General features: G+C 45.6%; 1 protein-coding gene across 10 annotated transcripts in view; it reads left to right on the forward strand.

Annotated features, from left to right (window-relative positions):
• The first annotated feature begins 9 nt into the window (after positions 1–9).
• The window catches only part of LOC118381229 (coiled-coil domain-containing protein 85C-A-like), a 120686-nt gene continuing 100418 nt past the window's right edge, over positions 10–20277 (forward strand). For 2 of the 10 annotated variants that reach the window (XM_052524169.1, XM_052524170.1), the window contains exon 1: positions 10–1573. In XM_052524169.1, the coding sequence (XP_052380129.1) occupies positions 835–1573 (739 nt within the window). In that variant the 5' untranslated portion in view covers positions 10–834. The remainder of the gene's footprint in view (positions 1574–20277) is intronic. The other 8 variants (XM_052524168.1, XM_052524167.1, XM_052524173.1 and 5 more) reach the window with 5 other exon arrangements.

Consider the following 20277-nt stretch of genomic DNA (forward strand, 5'->3'; position numbering starts at 1 on the left):
CATCCATTGCGTGGAGCAGGCACGATCAGGCCTGCCTCTTGATTGGCTGTCTTGATCGAGAGCTTCTTGAACCTTTTCAAACCCGAGTACGCACTACAGTCCGTGGAAACAGTGGAGGACCGTGCTAAATCCCAGCGAGCTCCGGTATTCACTCTGCTGCGCGTGCAGGCGCCCACCACTTCGGGGAAAAAGGCTTATTTTTGAAAGAGCTCGAGCACTGTGTCGGTTGTAAAAGCCATTCGTTTCTGTTGTCTCGGAAATGCAACATGCGGCAATAGTAAATAGAGTGCTATTAATTCGTTTTTTATAAAAACGTTTCCAAACGCATATTTATGTTCGATTTGAAGCAGAATTGTTAATCATTTTTTATGATTTCTTTCATACGTGCATAACAGGATTTACACATGCAATGTTGGAATGCGGAGGATTCCTCTGACAGTTCTCAGCGCAAGGGATACGTAATGGAGCTTTGATCGGTAAACATCCACTTGTTTTTTTGTCGGGATCTTACCAATATTTACACGTTATAGACACAATTTATGAACAAATGCAAAGATAAAGAATAATTGCAAATACCAAGCGCGAGTTATTTTTTTGAACGACAGGTGAGGGTGTACTGCCTGCTGACACTTCTGAATGGTTGACGTAGACAACATCGCATTTTCATTTGATTCATTCAACTTTTTGATCCGAGGTGCCACCTTTATTTCCGTATCATGTATTCACATTTCAATACAATTCCGCAATTGAGACTCGGTTAGTTTAGCCTAAACATCCAGCTTACTGCCCTCCTTATATCTGACCGAGGAGAAAGCACAGACCGCGCTGGGAGACATGGCTAAAAACCTGTCGGAGGGACCCAAGGAGCCAGACCTGAATCAGCTACCGGATGAAGAGCTGCTGCGATGCGGCAAGGAGGAGCTGGTCAAGCGCCTTCGGAGGCTGGACAACGAGAAGATGAACCTAATGATCGACCACGGTAACATGATGAAAGACGTTAACCGGAGGCTGCAGGTGCACCTGCACGAGATCCGCAACCTGAAGGAGATCAACCAGAAGCTCCAGGACGACAACAACGAGCTGCGCGAGCTCTGCTGCTTCCTGGATGACGACCGGCAGAAGGGCAAGAAGCTGTCCCGGGAGTGGCAGCGGTTTGGCCGGTACTCCTCAAGTGCCATGTGGAAGGAGGTGGGTACCTACCAGCTAAAGCTCAAAGAGCTCGAGACCAACCAGGAGAGGGTGGTGCGGGAGAACATGGACCTGAAGGAGATCATCCTCATGCTGGATGAGGAGAGGAACGGAGTCGGTTCCCGGAGCTCCATAGACTCCCAGTTCAGCCTCACCAACCTGAATGGCGGGACTGGGACAGTTCGGGATGTCGGGGATGGCAGTAGTACCTCCAGCACTGGGAGCGCAGGTAGTCCCGACCACCACCACAACCACAACAGCCACAACCACATACACAAGCTGCCCGCGGAAAGGGAGGGCAAGCTGGGAGGCACCTTCCAGAGGAGGTCCATGGATGACCTGTCAGCACCACACCATCACAGGAGCATCCCTAATGGACTCTGTGGTAAGTCGAAGGTCCTACACCTGTTATACCTGTTATACTCACCTGTCATACACCTGTTATACTCACCTGTCATTCACCTGTTATACTCACCTGTTATTCACCTGTTATACTCACCTGTCATACACCTGTTATACTCACCTGTCATACACCTGTTATACTCACCTGTCATACACCTGTTATACTCACCTGTCATACACCTGTTATACTCACCTGTCATACACCTGTTATACTCACCTGTCATTCACCTGTTATACTCACCTGTCATTCACCTGTTATACTCACCTGTCATTCACCTGTTATATTCACCTGTTATACTCACCTGTCACCTGTCATACACCTGTTATACTCACCTGTCATTCACCTGTTATATTCACCTGTCACCTGTCATTCACCTGTTATACTCACCTGTCATACACCTGTTATACTCACCTGTCACCTGTCATACACCTGTTATATTCACCTGTCATACACCTGTTATACTCACCTGTCACCTGTCATACACCTGTTATACTCACCTGTCACCTGTCATTCACCTGTTATACTCACCTGTCATACACCTGTTATACTCACCTGTCACCTGTCATACACCTGTTATACTCACCTGTCATTCACCTGTTATATTCACCTGTTATACTCACCTGTCACCTGTCATTCATCTGTTATACTCACCTGTCACCTGTCATTCACCTGTTATACTCACCTGTCATACACCTGTTATACTCACCTGTCACCTGTCATACACCTGTTATACTCACCTGTCACCTGTCATTCATCTGTTATACTCACCTGTCACCTGTCATTCACCTGTTATACTCACCTGTCATACACCTGTTATACTCACCTGTCACCTGTCATTCATCTGTTATACTCACCTGTCACCTGTCATTCACCTGTTATACTCACCTGTCACCTGTCATACACCTGTTATACTCACCTGTCACCTGTCATTCATCTGTTATACTCACCTGTCACCTGTCATTCACCTGTTATACTCACCTGTCATACACCTGTTATACTCACCTGTCATACACCTGTTATACTCACCTGTCATTCACCTGTTATATTCACCTGTCATTCACCTGTTATACTCACCTGTCATACACCTGTTATACTCACCTGTCACCTGTCATACACCTGTTGTACTCACCTGTCATTCACCTGTTATATTCACCTGTCATTCACCTGTTATACTCACCTGTCATACACCTGTTATACTCACCTGTCATACACCTGTTATACTCACCTGTCATTCACCTGTTATACTCACCTGTCATACACCTGTTATACTCACCTGTCATACACCTGTTATACTCACCTGTCATACACCTGTTATACTCACCTGTCATTCACCTGTTATACTCACCTGTCATACACCTGTTATACTCACCTGTCATACACCTGTTATACTCACCTGTCACCTGTCATACACCTGTTATACTCACCTGTCATTCACCTGTTATACTCACCTGTCATACACCTGTTATACTCACCTGTCATACACCTGTTATACTCACCTGTCATACACCTGTTATACTCACCTGTCATTCACCTGTTATACTCACCTGTCATACACCTGTTATACTCACCTGTCATTCACCTGTTATACTCACCTGTCACCTGTCATACACCTGTTATACTCACCTGTCACCTGTTATACTCACCTGTCACCTGTTATACTCACCTGTCATACACCTGTTATACTCACCTGTCATACACCTGTTATACTCACCTGTCATACACCTGTTATACTCACCTGTCACCTGTCATACACCTGTTATACTCACCTGTCATTCACCTGTTATACTCACCTGTCATACACCTGTTATACTCACCTGTCATACACCTGTTATACTCACCTGTCATTCACCTGTTATACTCACCTGTCATACACCTGTTATACTCACCTGTCATTCACCTGTTATACTCACCTGTCATACACCTGTTATACTCACCTGTCATACACCTGTTATACTCACCTGTCATACACCTGTTATACTCACCTGTCATTCACCTGTTATACTCACCTGTCATACACCTGTTATACTCACCTGTTATTCACCTGTTATACTCACCTGACATACACCTGTTATACTCACCTGTTATACTCACCTGTCATTCACCTGTTATACTCACCTGTCATACACCTGTTATACTCACCTGTCATTCACCTGTTATACTCACCTGTCATTCACCTGTTATACTCACCTGTCATTCACCTGTTATACTCACCTGTCATACACCTGTTATACTCACCTGTCATTCACCTGTTATACTCACCTGTCACCTGTCATACACCTGTTATACTCACCTGTCACCTGTTATACTCACCTGTCACCTGTTATACTCACCTGTCACCTGTCATACACCTGTTATACTCACCTGTCATACACCTGTTATACTCACCTGTTATTCACCTGTTATACTCACCTGACATACACCTGCTATACTCACCTGTCACCTGTTATACTCACCTGTCACCTGTTATACTCACCTGTCACCTGTCATACACCTGTTATACTCACCTGTCATACACCTGTTATACTCACCTGTTATTCACCTGTTATACTCACCTGTCATACACCTGTTATACTCACCTGTCATTCACCTGTTATACTCACCTGTCATTCACCTGTTATACTCACCTGTCATACACCTGTTATACTCACCTGTCATACACCTGTTATACTCACCTGTCATACACCTGTTATACTCACCTGTCATACACCTGTTATACTCACCTGTCATACACCTGTTATACTCACCTGTCATACACCTGTTATACTCACCTGTCATACACCTGTTATACTCACCTGTCATACACCTGTTATACTCACCTGTCATACACCTGTTATACTCACCTGTCATACACCTGTTATACTCACCTGTCATACACCTGTTATACTCACCTGTCATACACCTGTTATACTCACCTGTCATACACCTGTTATACTCACCTGTCATACACCTGTTATACTCACCTGTCATACACCTGTTATACTCACCTGTCATACACCTGTTATACTCACCTGTCATACACCTGTTATACTCACCTGTCATACACCTGTTATACTCACCTGTCATACACCTGTTATACTCACCTGTCATACACCTGTTATACTCACCTGTCATACACCTGTTATACTCACCTGTCATTCACCTGTTATACTCACCTGTCATTCACCTGTTATACTCACCTGTCATACACCTGTTATACTCACCTGTCATACACCTGTTATACTCACCTGTCATACACCTGTTATACTCACCTGTCATACACCTGTTATACTCACCTGTCACCTGTTATACACCTGTTATACTCACCTGTCATACACCTGTTATACTCACCTGTCATTCACCTGTTATACTCACCTGTCATACACCTGTTATACTCACCTGTCATACACCTGTTATACTCACCTGTCACCTGTTATACACCTGTTATACTCACCTGTCATTCACCTGTTATACTCACCTGTCATACACCTGTTATACTCACCTGTCATACACCTGTTATACTCATCTGTCATACACCTGTTATACTCACCTGTCATACACCTGTTATACTCACCTGTCACCTGTTATACACCTGTTATACTCACCTGTCATTCACCTGTTATACTCACCAATGGGCCATACCAGCCATGCTTGAGCTGGGATGTTGAATGCATCGGATAAGGTGGAATTAGACTTTGCACCAGCAGTAGGGACTAAGAAAGCAGAGCCATCCCTATATGGGTCTGAAACAGACAGACAGCTATTCAGACAGACATACCATTCAGACAGACAGATATACCGTTCAGACAGACAGACATACCGTTCAGACAGACAGACATACCGTTCAGACAGACAGAAATACCGTTCAGACAGACAGATATACCGTTCAGACAGACAGACATACCGTTCAGACAGACAGATATACCGTTCAGACAGACAGACATACCGTTCAGACAGACAGACATACCGTTCAGACAGACAGAAATACCGTTCAGACAGACAGACATACCGTTCAGACAGACAGACATACCGTTCAGACAGACAGACATACCGTTCAGACAGACAGGTCATTCAGACAGACATACCGTTCAGACATACAGGTCATTCAGACAGACAGACAGGCCGTTCAAACAGACAGACATACTGTTCAGACATACAGGTCGCTCAGACAGACAGGCCATTCAGACAGACAGTCCGGTCAGACAGACAGACCGTTCAGACATACAGGCTGGTCAGACATACAGACCGTTCAGACAGACAGGCTGGTCAGACATACAGACCGTTCAGACAGACAGGCTGGTCAGACAGACAGACCGTTCAGACAGACAGGCTGGTCAGACATACAGACCGTTCAGACATACAGGCTGGTCAGACATACAGACCGTTCAGACAGACAGGCTGGTCAGACAGACAGACCGTTCAGACAGACAGGCTGGTCAGACAGACAGACCGTTCAGACAGACAGGCTGGTCAGACAGACAGACCGTTCAGACATACAGGCTGGTCAGACAGACAGACCGTTCAGACATACAGGCTGGTCAGACAGACGGACCGTTCAGACAGACAGAACTACATCATAACACAAGAGACGTTGGACAATGATGCTGCCAAGGCCTGAGTGGCCCTGCCCCTCTAGATGGATTCAGTCTAGGCCTGAGTGGCCCTGCCCCTCTAGATGGATTCAGTCTAGGCCTGAGTGGCCCTACCCCTCTAGATGTATTCAGTCTAGGCCTGAGTGGCCCTGCCCCTCTAGATGGATTCAGTCAAGGCCTGAGTGGCCCTGCCCCTCTAGATGGATTCAGTCTAGGCCTGAGTGGCCCTACCCCTCTAGATGTATTCAGTCTAGGCCTGAGTGGCCCTGCCCCTCTAGATGGATTCAGTCAAGGCCTGAGTGTCCCTGCCCCTCTAGATGGATTCAGTCAAGGCCTGAGTGGCCCTGCCCCTCTAGATGGATTCAGTTAAGGCCTGAGTGGCCCTGCCCCTCTAGATGGATTCAGTCTAGGCCTGAGTGGCCCTGCCCCTCTAGATGGATTCAGTCTAGGCCTGTGTGGCCCTGCCCCTCTACATGGATTCAGTCAAGGCCTGGGTGGCCCTGCCCCTCTAGATGGATTCAGTCAAGGCCTGAGTGGCCCTGCCCCTCTAGATGGATTCAGTCAAGGCCTGAGTGGCCCTGCCCCTCTAGATGGATTCAGTCAAGGCCTGAGTGGCCCTGCCCCTCTAGATGGATTCAGTCAAGGCCTGAGTGGCCCTGCCCCTCTAGATGGATTCAGTCAAGGCCTGAGTGGCCCTGCCCCTCTAGATGGATTCAGTCAAGGCCTGAGTGGCCCTGCCCCTCTAGATGGATTCAGTCAAGGCCTGAGTGGCCCTGCCCCTCTAGATGGATTCAGTCAAGGCCTGAGTGGCCCTGCCCCTCTAGATGGATTCAGTCAAGGCCTGAGTGGCCCTGCCCCTCTAGATGGATTCAGTCAAGGCCCACACAGCAGTGGATCAACCAGCCATATGACAGAGAATGACCGACTGGCTTTTTGGTGGACAGACACACCGCACCATATGTGTCACCAAATGACTACACTATTATTGTTGTTGTGGTTACCTCACTGTTGCTGTGTTTAAATCCTCCCTCATCCTGACATGAAGTCATGCCTGGGATGCTTATAACACACTCACACACTCACTGGATGCTTAAGTAGTGTCTTCAGTGTATCACAATCAGATTGATGTGTGGTGAATCAGGTCACCGAGTATCACGACCCTGAAGGAAGAAGAGGAGACTATGTTAATTGCTTTTAGAAGGATTCCGGCAAATAGATTTTGGATGAGTTCACTGACTTATCATTGTTGTCTTTGGCTGTCCACCCTCTCGTTCTCTCTCTCAATTCAATTCAATTCAAGGGGCTTTATTGGCATGGGAAACGTGTTAACATTGCCAAAGCAAGTGAGGTAGATAATATATAAAGTGAAATAAACAATAAAAATTAACAGTAAACATTACACATACAGAAGTTTCAAAACCATAAAGACATTACAAATGTCATATTATATATATACAGTGTTTTAACAATGTACAAATGGTTGAAGGACACAAGATAAAATAAATAAGCATAAATATGGGTTGTATTTACAATGGTGTTTGTTCTTCACTGGTTGCCCTTTTCTCGTGGCAACAGGTCACAAATCTTGCTGCTTTGATGGCACACTGTGGAATTTCACCCAGTAGATATGGGAGTTTTTCAAAATTGGATTTGTTTTCGAATTCTCTGTGGATCTGTGTAATCTGAGGGAAATATGTCTCTCTAATATGGTCATACATTGGGCAGGAGGTTAGGAAGTGCAGCTCAGTTTCCACCTGATTTTGTGGGCAGTGAGCACATAGCCTGTCTTCTCTTGAGAGCCATGTCTGCCTACGGCGGCCTTTCTCAATAGCAAGGCTATGCTCACTGAGTCTGTACATAGTCAAAGCTTTACTTAATTTTGTGTCAGTCACAGTGGTCAGGTAGTCTGCCACTGTGTACTCTCTGTTTAGGGCAAAATAGCATTCTAGTTTGCTCTGTTTTTTTGTTAATTCTTTCCAATGTGTCAAGTAATTATCTTCTTGTTTTCTCATGATTTGGTTGAGTCTAATTGTGCTGCTGTCCTGGGGCTCTGTGGGGTGTGTTTGTGAACAGAGCCCCAGGAACAGCTTGCTTAGGGGACTCTTCTCCAGGTTCATCTCTCTGTAGGTGATGGCTTTGTTATGGAAGGTTTGGAAAAAGCTTCCTTTTAGGTGGTTATAGAATTTAACGGCTCTTTTCTGGATTTTGATAATTAGTGGGTATCGGCCTAATTCTGCTCTGCATGCATTATTTGGTGTTCTACGTTGTACACAGAGGATATTTTTGCAGAATTCTGCGGGCAGAGTCTCAATTTGGTGTTTGTCCCATTTTGTGAAGTCTTGGTTGGTGAGCGGACCCCAGACCTCACAACCATAAAGGGCAATGGACTCTATGTATGATTCAAGTATTTTTAGCCAGATCCTAATTGGTATGTTGAAATTTATGTTTCTTTTGATGGCATAGAATGCCCTTCTTGCCTTGTCTCTCAGATCGTTCACAGCTTTGTGGAAGTTACCTGTGGCGCTGATGTTTAGGCCAAGGTATGTATAGTTTTTTCTGTGCTCTAGGGCAACAGTGTCTAGATGGAATTTGTATTTGTGGTCCTGGTGACTGGACGTTTTTTGGAACACCATTATTTTGGTCTTACTGAGATTTACTGTCAGGGCCCAGGTCTGACAGAATCTGTGCATAAGATCTAGGTGCTGCTGTAGGCCCTCCTTGGTTGGTGACAGAAGCACCAGATCATCAGCAAACAGCAGACATTTGACTTTAGATTCTAGTAGGGTGAGGCCGGGTGCTGCAGACTTTTCTAGTGCCCGCGCCAATTCGTTGATATATATGTTGAAGAGGGTGGGGCTTAAGCTGCATCCCTGTCTCACCCCACGACCCTGTGTGAAGAAATGTGTGTGTTTTTTGCCAATTTTAACCGCACACTTGTTGTTTGTGTACATGGATTTTATAATGTCGTATGTTTTACCCTCAACACCACTTTCCATCAGTTTGTATAGCAGACCCTCATGCCAAATTGAGTCGAAGGCTTTTTTGAAATCAACAAAGCATGAGAAGACTTTGCCTTTGTTTTGTTTTGTTTGGTTGTCAATTAGGGTGTGCAGGGTGAATACATGGTCTGTTGTACTGTAATTTGGTAAAAAGCCAATTTGACATTTGCTCAGTACATTGTTTTCATTGAGGAAATGTACGAGTCTGCTGTTAATGATAATGCAGAGGATTTTCCCAAGGTTACTGTTGACGCATATTCCACGGTAGTTATTGGGGTCAAATTTGTCTCCACTTTTGTGGTTTGGGGTGATCAGTCCTTGGTTCCAAATATTGGGGAAGATGCCAGAGCTAAGGATGATGTTAAAGAGTTTTAGTAAAGCCAATTGGAATTTGTTGTCTGTATATTTAATCATTTCATTGAGGATACCATCAACACCACAGGCCTTTTTGGGTTGGAGGGTTTTTATTTTGTCCTGTAACTCATTCAATGTAATTGGAGAATCCAGTGGGTTCTGGTCGTCTTTAATAGTTGATTTTTAGATCTGTATTTGATCATGTATATGTTTTTGCTCTTTATTCTTTGTTATAGAGCCAAAAAGATTGGAGAAGTGGTTTACCCATACATCTCCATTTTGGATAGATAATTCTTTGTGTTGTTGTTTGTTTAGTGTTTTCCAATTTTCCCAGAAGTGGTTAGAGTCTATGGATTCTTCAATTACATTGAGCTGATTTCTGACGTGCTGTTCCTTCTTTTTCCGTAGTGTATTTCTGTATTGTTTTAGTGATTCACCATAGTGAAGGTGGAGACTCAGGTTTTCCGGGTCTCTATGTTTTTGGTTGGACAGGTTTCTCGATTTCTTTCTTAGATTTTTGCATTCTTCATCAAACCATTTGTCATTGTTGTTAATTTTCTTTGGTTTTCTATTTGAGATTTTTAGATTTGATAGGGAAGCTGAGAGGTCAAATATACTGTTTAAATTTTCTAAAATTTGCTCTGTTCAAGTATACTGTGATTTTGCTGTGGTCTGATAAGGGTGTCAGTGGGATGACTGTGGACACGCTGAGAGACTTTGGGTTGAGGTTAGTGATAAAGTAGTCTACAGTACTACTGCCAAGAGATGAGCTATAGGTAGGTGTACCTACCATAGGAGTCCCCTTGAAGCCTACCATTGACGATGTACATACCCAGCATGCGACATAGGTGCAGGAGTTGTGACCCGTTTTTCTTGGTTTTGTTGTCAAAGTTGTGCCTAGGGGGGCATATGTGGGAGGGAATGCTGTCACCTCCAGGTAGGTGTTTGTCCCCCTGTGTGCTGAGGTTGTCAGTTTCTTGTCCGGTTCTGGCATTGAGGTCGTCACAGACTAGTACATGTCCCTTGGCCTAGAAATGATTGATTTCGCCCTCCAGGATGGAGAAGCTGTCTTCATTAAAATATGGGGATTCTATTGGGGGGATATAGGTAGCACACAGGAGGACATTTTTCTCTGTTAGCATAATTTCCTTTAGAATTTCTAGCCAAATGTATAATGTTCCTGTTCTCATTAATTTAATGGCGTGAGTTAGGTCTGCTCTATACCAAATTAGCATACCCCCTGAGTCCCTTCCCCTTCTCTCTTTCTCTCTCTCTCTCTCTCTCTCTCTCTCTCTCTCTCTCTCTCTCTCTCTCTCTCTCTCTCTCTCTCTCGCTCTCTCTCGCTCTGTCTCTGTCTCTGTCTCCCTCTCTCTCTCGCTCTCTCTCATTATCTCGCTCTGTCTCTCTCGATCTGTCTCTCTCTCTATCTCTCTCCTGGTAGTTTTACAAACTACATTCCATCTATAGCATTTCTTAATATTATTCAGATCCTTTGGTTTTGATGCTTCGTGATTGGTTATTGCTCTGTTCAAGTAGACTGTGACTGTGATTTTGCTGTGGTCTGATATGGGTGTCAGTGGACTGACTGTGAACGCTCTGAGAGACTCTGGGTTGAGGTCAGTGATAAAGTAGTCTACAGTACTACTGCCAAGAGATGAGCTATAGGTGTACCTACCATTGACTATGTACATACCCAGGATGTAACAGAGCTATAGGTCTACCTACCATTGACTATGTACATACCCAGGATGTAACAGAGCTATAGGTGTACCTACCATTGACTATGTACATACCCATGATGTAACAGAGCTATAGGTGTACCTACCATTGACTATGTACATACATACATAGGTACATAGGTAGCACACAGGAGGACATTTCTCCCTGTTACCAAATTAGCATACCCCCTGAGTCCCTTCCCTGTTTCACACACCTGGTAGTTTGGTGGATGGGACTACCAGCTCTCTGTAACCAAGAGGGCAACCAGTGGCTATACCATGTTTCTTGTAAGATGGCAATGTCTGTATTTTTCGATTTCTTTGGTGAAGTCCAGGTTCCTGCTCTTTAGGCCAAAGGCAGATGACCTCAGACCTGGGATATTCCTGGATGAGATGGTGAAGGCTTTGTGTTCCATAAAGTATCCAATGTTGTTGGTCGTGTGGTTTGGCCTCAGGACAGTAAGTGTGAGCAGAGCTTGCTGAGCATCTGGTATATGCCATTGGCTTGGGCTAGTGTAAGAGTGGGGGGTTTGGCCTGTTTGCTCGCTCACGGTCTGGGCGTATGTGTGACTTCCATGTTGAGGCCCTCTTTGCGGGAGTGGAGGGCATTGGGTGGGCAGGAGGGGCATAGGTCTGATCTGAGGGGGCCTATATGGGGTGTGGTCATGGTTGTTTTGGGGGGGTATTGATTGTTTTGGAGTGGGGGTGTGGATGTGGCTGGTGGTGCTGTGGTCTGGATGTAGAAGTGTTTTCCTGGTAGACTCTCTCTCTTTTCTCTTTCTCCAGACCTGATGAGCCCAGGGCATTTCTCTAAACCTGTCTCTAGTGCTGTGTTGTGAGGTTGGAATAGGACAGATGGCCTGATAAGGAGGATTCCTTCACAGGCGACGCCTCCTGACCCTACACAGACCTCCCTCTCTCTTCCACTATGGCCTGCTTAGGATATATCTCGGATATATCTCCCTCTCCCTCTCCCTCTCTTCCACAATGGCCTGCTTAGGATATATATCTCCCTCTCCCTCTCCCTCTCCCTCTCCCTCTCCCTCTCCCTCTCTTCCACTATGACCTGCTTAGGATATATCTCTCCCTCTCCGTCTCCCTCTCCCTCTCCCTCTCCCTCTCCCTCTCCGTCTCCCTCTCCCTCTCCCTCTCCCTCTCCCTCTCCGTCTCCCTCTCCCTCTCCCTCTCCCTCTCTTCCACAATGGCCTGCTTAGGATATATATCTTTCTCTCCCTCTCCCTCTCCCTCTCCCTCTCTTTCACTATGGCCTGCTTAGGATATCTCTCCCTCTCCCTCTCCTCTCCCTCTCCCTCTCTTTCACTATGGCCTGCTTAGGATATCTCTCCCTCTCCCTCTCCCTCTCCCTCTCCCTCTCCTCTCCCTCCCTCTCCTTCTCCCTCTCCCTCTCTTTCACTATAGCCTGCTTAGGATATCTCTCCCTCTCCCTCTCCCTCTCCCTCTCCCTCTCCCTCTCCCTCTCCCTCTCCCTCTCCCTCTCCCTCTCCCTCTCCCCTCCCTCTCCCTCTCCCTCTCGCTCTCGCTCTCCCTCTCCCTCTCCCTCTCCCTCTCCCTCTCTTCCACAATGGCCTGCTTAGGATATATCTCTCCCTCTCCCTCTCTTCCACTATGGCCTGCTTAGGATATATCTCTCCCTCTCCCTCTCCATCTCCCTCTCCCTCTCCCTCTCCGTCTCCGTCTCCCTCTCCCTCTCCCTCTCCCTCTCCCTCTCCCTCTCCCTCTCTTCCACAATGGCCTGCTTAGGATATATATCTTTCTCTCCCTCTCCCTCTCCCTCTCCCTCTCCCTCTCCCTCTCCCTCTCTTTCACTATGGCCTGCTTAGGATATCTCTCCCTCTCCCTCTCCCTCTCCCTCTCCCTCTCCCTCTCCCTCTCTTTCACTATGGCCTGCTTAGGATATCCCTCTCCCTCTCCCTCTCTTCCACTATGGCCTGCTTAGGATATCTCTCTTTCTCTCCCTCCCTCTCCCTCTGCTTAAGGGACTTTTGAAATGCATCAAGCGGACTAGAAATCAATGTCCCCGTCCTAAGACCTAAATACCCAGGCTTTAGCAGGCTGTTGGATGAAATACCATGATGAAATAGGATGCTAAGCCTGGTTTTAGCTGCATATCACCACCAATAACACACACACACACACACACACACACACACACACACACACACACACACACACACACACACACACACACACACACACACACACACACACACACACACACACACACACACACACACACACACACACACACACACACACTGCTAACGACATGATCTGTCTGTAGGACAAATAGAATCTGTTTCATGCTGTAACATACAAACAGACAGGCCGCCCATATCCAGACTCTGATTCCTTCATTCATTTTAGGAAGGCAACATAGGAGCACTTCTTGCAGGAAATTACGTTCTATATACACAGATGGTGTCTTTTTGAGATTCCAGTGATTCTAGAATTTCCAAACCCTGAAGGTATATATACTGTATCCTAGCAACATGCTAGCAAGCGGAACTATTTTTAATCTGCACACAAACACACTTTTTGGGCCATGTTTGTGCATCATTGCGTAACAGCAATATTGTGTCTGCTTGTCTGCCTGTGGCGGAATGGGACAGGGTTGGGGCTGGGCGACCTCTCTAACCTGATATTTTGCTAGAAGTGATGCCTTTGCATGTCCCTCAACCTTCCTCTTCACATCACACTGTCAGACAGAGGGCATTAGGGCAATCTACACAGATTGTCTGCTTGACTGGCATGGCCCATGTGTCAAGAAAAGGCTCACAGTGAGTAATTAATGTCAAGTCTAGTCTATTTGTGCTCTATCTGTACTGAAAACCTCTTACAGATAGAGACATTCTCTCACCCACCATGATCTCTCTCTCCCCTCTAACTGATCTCTGTATAATACTACAACTAATAATAGTAATAATAATAATAATATACTTTTTTTTCATACAGAATCTCAGTCACTTCAAAAAAAAAATGAACCAAAAAAAACATTCAGGGAGCTGTCAGTTTATGGGAGATGTTCTTCCACAGATAGTTGATGATGCACAGCTGGTTGGTCGTCAGTCAGGGCTGATGGATGAGGGCTGATGGATGAAGTCCAAGGGGAACACATGTTACTTGCTGCCTGAACGTTGAGTTGTGTAGCTTCTCTCATGACGTCCAGATGCCAACGAGGCCTTGGGGACTTAAGTAGACAAACACGGAGGTGTTAAATGAGAGAACTGTGCCAGAATGGTAGGAGGGATGGAGAGATAGGAGGAGAGATAGAGGAGAGATAGAGGAGAGATAGGAGGAGAGATAGAGGAGAGATTAGAGGAGAGATAGGAGGAGAGATAGGAGGAGAGATAGGAGGAGAGATAGAGGAGAGATAGAGGAGAGATAGGAGGAGAGATAGAGGAGAGATAGGAGGAGAGATAGGAGGAGAGATAGGAGGAGAGATAGAGGAGAGGTAGGAGGAGAGATAGGAGGAGAGATAGGAGGAGAGATAGGAGGAGAGATAGAGGAGAGATAGGAGGAGAGATAGGAGGAGAGATAGAGGAGAGATAGGAGGAGAGATAGAGGAGAGATAGGAGGGGAGATAGAGGAGAGATAGGAGGAGAGATAGGAGGGGAGATAGAGGAGAGATAGGAGGGGAGATAGGAGGAGAGATAGGAGGAGAGATAGAGGAGAGATAGGAGGAGAGATAGAGGAGAGATAGAGGAGAGATAGGAGGAGAGATAGGAGGAGAGATAGGAGGAGAGATAGAGGAGAGATAGAGGAGAGATAGAGGAGAGATAGGAGGAGAGATAGGAGGAGAGATAGGAGGAGAGATAGGAGGAGAGATAGGAGGAGAGATAGAGGAGAGATAGGAGGGGACAACTGGGGGTAGGATATTCTAAACCTGGCTTGCTGTAAAATAAGAAATATAAACCACCTGTTATTTATTACCTTTGGTATTACAGCATGTAGACCCCTTTTCACAACGCACTGACGTCACGCACAGATGAGCGCGACTCTTGGCGGCAGTCAGAAAGTCATCTCCATCTGCACCCAATTCAACATAACCTCAATGTACGTTTTCATTACCTCTAAACAAAATCACTTTGTGGCTTCTCATACGCTTACAATGTTGTTTTGATTCTTGCTTTGTACAGTCGCTACGATTATATTTGGTTGTGACCTTTAGCAAAATAACTATTCTTGATACAGCAGTTGTCAGCTAGAGGGCTAACGCTCATTGACATAGTCTGTAGCAAAAGCTAAAGAGACATTATACTGGTTGAAGTTGAAGTGTTTAAAAAAAAATTAAAAAGTATAATGCAATTGATTTGCGATGATGACACAGGGTAGCCTAGTGGTTAGAGCGTTGGACTAGTAACCGCAAGGTTGCAAGTTAAAACCCCCGAGCTGACAAGGTACAAATCTGTCGTTCTGCCTCTGAACAGGCACTTAACCCACTGTTCCTAGGCCGTCATTGAAAATAAGAATTTGTTCTTAACTGACTTGCCTGGTTAAATAAAGGTCAAATAAAATAAATAAAGTGGAGGGAAATGCACTCATAAGCAACATGTACATAGAGGCTTTGTTTTGCTGACGTTCCCCATGAAATCCCCCATGTTCTGCCACCAACTTGCCCTCGTGAGCCAATGTCTGCAAACACAGAAAGGGGTCTATACTATACACCCTAATGTCTACCCAATCATTGCTCTGTTCTGTTCTGCCCATCTCTCCACTCTTGGATTCTCCCACATTGCCCTCCACACATTTTTGTCTCCTCTTTCACAAAAGAGAGCGATGGGCACGAGACAGAGAAGTAAACAAAAGGCCTTCAAAGAGGCTTGGTTGTGGGGGGTTGGCTGGGGAGAGGTGGGGTTACGCTGAGGTGAAGTAGTGGGTTGGCTGGGGAGAGGTGGGGTTACGCTGAGGTGAAGTAGTGGGTTGGCTGGGGAGAGGTGGGGTTACGCTGAGGTGAGGTAGTGGGTTGGCTGGGAGATGTTGGGGGTTGGCTGGGGAGAGGTGGGGTTACGCTGAGGTGAAGTAGTGGGTTGGCTGGGGAGAGGTGGGGTTACGCTGAGGTGAAGTAGTGGGTTGGCTGGGGAGAGGTGGGGTTACGCTGAGGTGAGGTAGTGGGTTGGCTGGGGAGAGGTGGGGTTACGCTGAGGTGAAGTAGTGGGTTGGCTGGGGAGAGGTGGGGTTACGCTGAGGTGAGGTAGTGGGTTGGCTGGGGAGAGGTGGGGTTACGCTGAGGTGAAGTAGTGGGTTGGCTGGGGAGAGGTGGGGTTACGCTGAGGTGAAGTAGTGGGTTGGCTGGGGAGAGGTGGGGTTACGCTGAGGTGAGGTAGTGGGTTGGCTGGGGAGAGGTGGGGTTACGCTGAGGTGAAGTAGTGGGTTGGCTGGGGAGAGGTGGGGTTACGCTGAGGTGAAGTAGTGGGTTGGCTGGGGAGAGGTGGGGTTACGCTGAGGTGAGGTAGTGGGTTGGCTGGGAGGTGTTGGGGGTGAGGCTGGGGAGAGGTGGGGTTACGCTGAGGTGAAGTAGTGGGTTGGCTCGGTTGGGGTGTTGGGGGGTGAGGCTGGGGAGAGGTGGGGTTACGCTGAGGTGAGGTAGTGGGTTGGCTGGGAGGTGTTGGGGGTGAGGCTGGGGAGAGGTGGGGTTACGCTGAGGTGAAGTAGTGGGTTGGCTGGGAGGTGTTGGGGGGTAGGCTGGAGGAGGCAAGACAGGGGTGTAGTTGTTTGGGCATCCCACTGTCAGTGTAAGGGTTTGCTGACACCTCTCTCCCCTCGGGGATAACTAGCTCTATACAGAAACAGTCTTAAAGTTTAGCTTTCTAAGCCTGGAGAGATGGAGGAATGCATACCGCATAGTCCTAACATTTACAAGTGGTAAAACACCAAGGAATGATTTACATGCAACTTCCTTCCAGACCTCTGGGTGATTGGATGGGTTTTTGAAGATCATTGGTTGGATGGGTTTTTGAAGATCATTGGTTGGATGGGTTTTTGAAGATCATTGGTTGGATGGGTTATTGAAGATCATTGGTTGGATGGGTTTTTGAAGATCATTGATTGGATGGGTTATTGAAGATCATTGGTTGGATGGGTTTTTGAAGATCATTGGTTGGATGGGTTATTGAAGATCATTGGTTGGATGGGTTTTTGAAGATCATTGGTTGGATGGGTTATTGAAGATCATTGGTTGGATGGGTTATTGAAGATCATTGGTTGGATGGGTTTTTGAAGATCATTGATTGGATGGGTTATTGAAGATCATTGGTTGGATGGGTTTTTGAAGATCATTGGTTGGATGGGTTATTGAAGATCATTGGTTGGATGGGTTATTGAAGATCATTGGTTGGATGGGTTTTTGAAGATCATTGATTGGATGGGTTATTGAAGATCATTGGTTGGATGGGTTTTTGAAGATCATTGGTTGGATGGGTTATTGAAGATCATTGGTTGGATGGGTTATTGAAGATCATTGATTGGATGGGTTATTGAAGATCATTGGTTGGATGGGTTTTTGAAGATCATTGGTTGGATGGGTTATTGAAGATCATTGGTTGGAAGGGTTTTTGAAGATCATTGGTTGGATGGGTTATTGAAGATCATTGGTTGGATGGGTTATTGAAGATCATTGGTTGATTGAAGCGTGAACTGAAACTATGCCTGCAACTGTACTTCCTGTACATTACATGTACCTATGTATACAACCACGTTGTTTTACATCCAGGAGCCAGTGCATTAATCTACAACCATCCACATACTGTAAACTGATCTAAGTGCATGCTGGCTAGGATAGCTGATGACGTCAAGCGTTGATTGGATCCTGAACAGAAACTCTGCAGCCTTTAGTCATGTTATATTGTGTGTGTTTGTGTCTATGCAAAAGTCACTTTAGTTCTATTTCCAGGAGCCACTGTCTGCATTCACTTATATCATTGGTGGTCTGGAATCTGGAATCTGGAATCTGGAATCTGGAATCTGGAATCTGGAATCTGGATTGGGATTCAACCCACGGCTCTGAAAAATGATGTATTTCAGTTGCATGTTTACAGTATGACTTGCATTGCATTGCAGAGGCTTGACTTTGTGTATGTCTGTGTGTGTGTGTGTGTGTGTGTGTATGTCTGTGTGTGTGTGTGTGTGTGTGTGTGTGTGTGTGTGTGTGTGTGTGTGTGTGTGTGTGTGTGTGTGTGTGTGTGTGTGTGTGTGTGTGTGTGTGTGTGTGTGTGTGTGTGTGTGTGTGTGTGTGTGTGTGTGCGCGTCTGTGTGTGTGCTTCTGTTTGTCTGACTACAGTTCTCCTATTCTACAGTCTGTTTTGTGTTAAACTGAGGCTCCAGACCTGATGAGCCCTGGGCATTTCTCTAAACCTGTCTCTAATGCTGTGTTGTGAGGTTGGAATAGGACAGATGGCCTGATAAGGAGGATTCCTTCACAGGCGACGCCTCTTGACCCTACACAGATCGTTTTTGTGAATTCTTGTTTGGTGAGCAGACCCCAGACCTCACAACCATAAAGGGCATTGGGTTCTATAACTGATTGAAGTATTTTTAAACAGATCTTAATTGGTATGTCAAATGTTACAGTTGAAGTCAGAAGTTTACATACACTTAGGTTGGAGTCATTAAAACTCCTTTTTCAACCACTCCACATATTTCTTGGTAACAAAAACTGTAGTTTTGGCATGTCTACTTTGTGCATGACACAAGTCATTTTTCCAACAGTTGTTTAGACAGATTATTTCAATTATAATTCACTGTATCAAAATTCCAGTGGGTCAAAAGTTTACATACACTAAGTTGACTGCTTTAAACAGCTTGGAAAATTCCAGAAAATTATTTCATGGCTTTAGAAGCTTCTGATATGCCAATTGAAATAATTTGAGTCCATTAGAGGTGTGCCTGTGGATGTATTTCCAGGCCTACCTTCAAACTCAGTGCCTCTTTGCTTGACATCATGAGAAAATCAAAAGAAATCAGCCAAGACCTCAGAAAGAAAATTGTAGACCTCCACTGGTTCATCCTTGGGAGCAATTTCCAAACGCCTGAAGGTACCACGTTCATTACAAACAATAATATGCAAGTATAAACACCATGGGACCACACAGCCGTCATACCGCTCAGGAAGGAAATGCGTTCTGTCTCCTAGAGATGAACGTACTTTGGTGCGAAAAGTGCAAATCAATCCCAGAACAACAGCAAAGGACATTATGAAGATGCTGGAGGAAACAGGTACAAAAGTATCTATATCCACAGTAAAACGAGTCCTATATTGACATAACCTGAAAGGCCGCTCAGCAAGGAAGAAGCCACTGCTCCAAGACCGCCATAAAAAAGCCAGACTACGGTTTGCAACTGGGGACAAAGATCGTACTTTTTGGAGAAATGTCCTATGTTATGTTGAAACAAAAACAGAACATGGCATAATCAGAAAGAAAAATTATGTGGATATATTGAAGCAACATCTCAAGACATCAGTCAGGAAGTTAAAGCTTGGTCGCAAATGAGTCTTCCAAATGGACAATGACCCCAAGCATACTTCCAAAGTTGTGGCAAAATGGCTTAAGCACAACAAAGTCAAGGTATTGGAGTGGAGATCACAAAGCCCTGACCTCAATCCTATGGAAAAGTTGTGGGCGGAACTGAAAAAGTGTGAGCAAAGAGGCCTACAAACCTGACTCAGTTACACCAGCTCTGTCAGGAGGAATAGGCCAAAATTCACCCAACATATTGTGGGAGCTTGTGGAAGGCTACCCAAAATGTTTGACCCAAGTTAAACAATTTAAAGGCAATGCTACCAAATACTGATTGAGTGTATGTAAACTTCTGACCCACTGGGAATGTGATGAAATAAATAAAAGCTGAAATAAATCATAATTTCACATTCTTAAAATAAAGTGGTGATCCTAACTGACCTAAAACAGGGGATTTTTACTTGGATTAAATGTCAGGAATTGTGAAAAACTGAGTTTGAATGTTTTTGGCTAAGGTGTATGTAAACTTCCGACTTCAACTGTACGTTCCTTTTGATGGCCCTTCTTGCCTTT

The sequence above is a fragment of the Oncorhynchus keta genome, chromosome 8 (assembly GCF_023373465.1).
Source record: "Oncorhynchus keta strain PuntledgeMale-10-30-2019 chromosome 8, Oket_V2, whole genome shotgun sequence".
In the NCBI taxonomy this organism is placed as follows: Eukaryota; Metazoa; Chordata; class Actinopteri; order Salmoniformes; family Salmonidae; genus Oncorhynchus; species Oncorhynchus keta.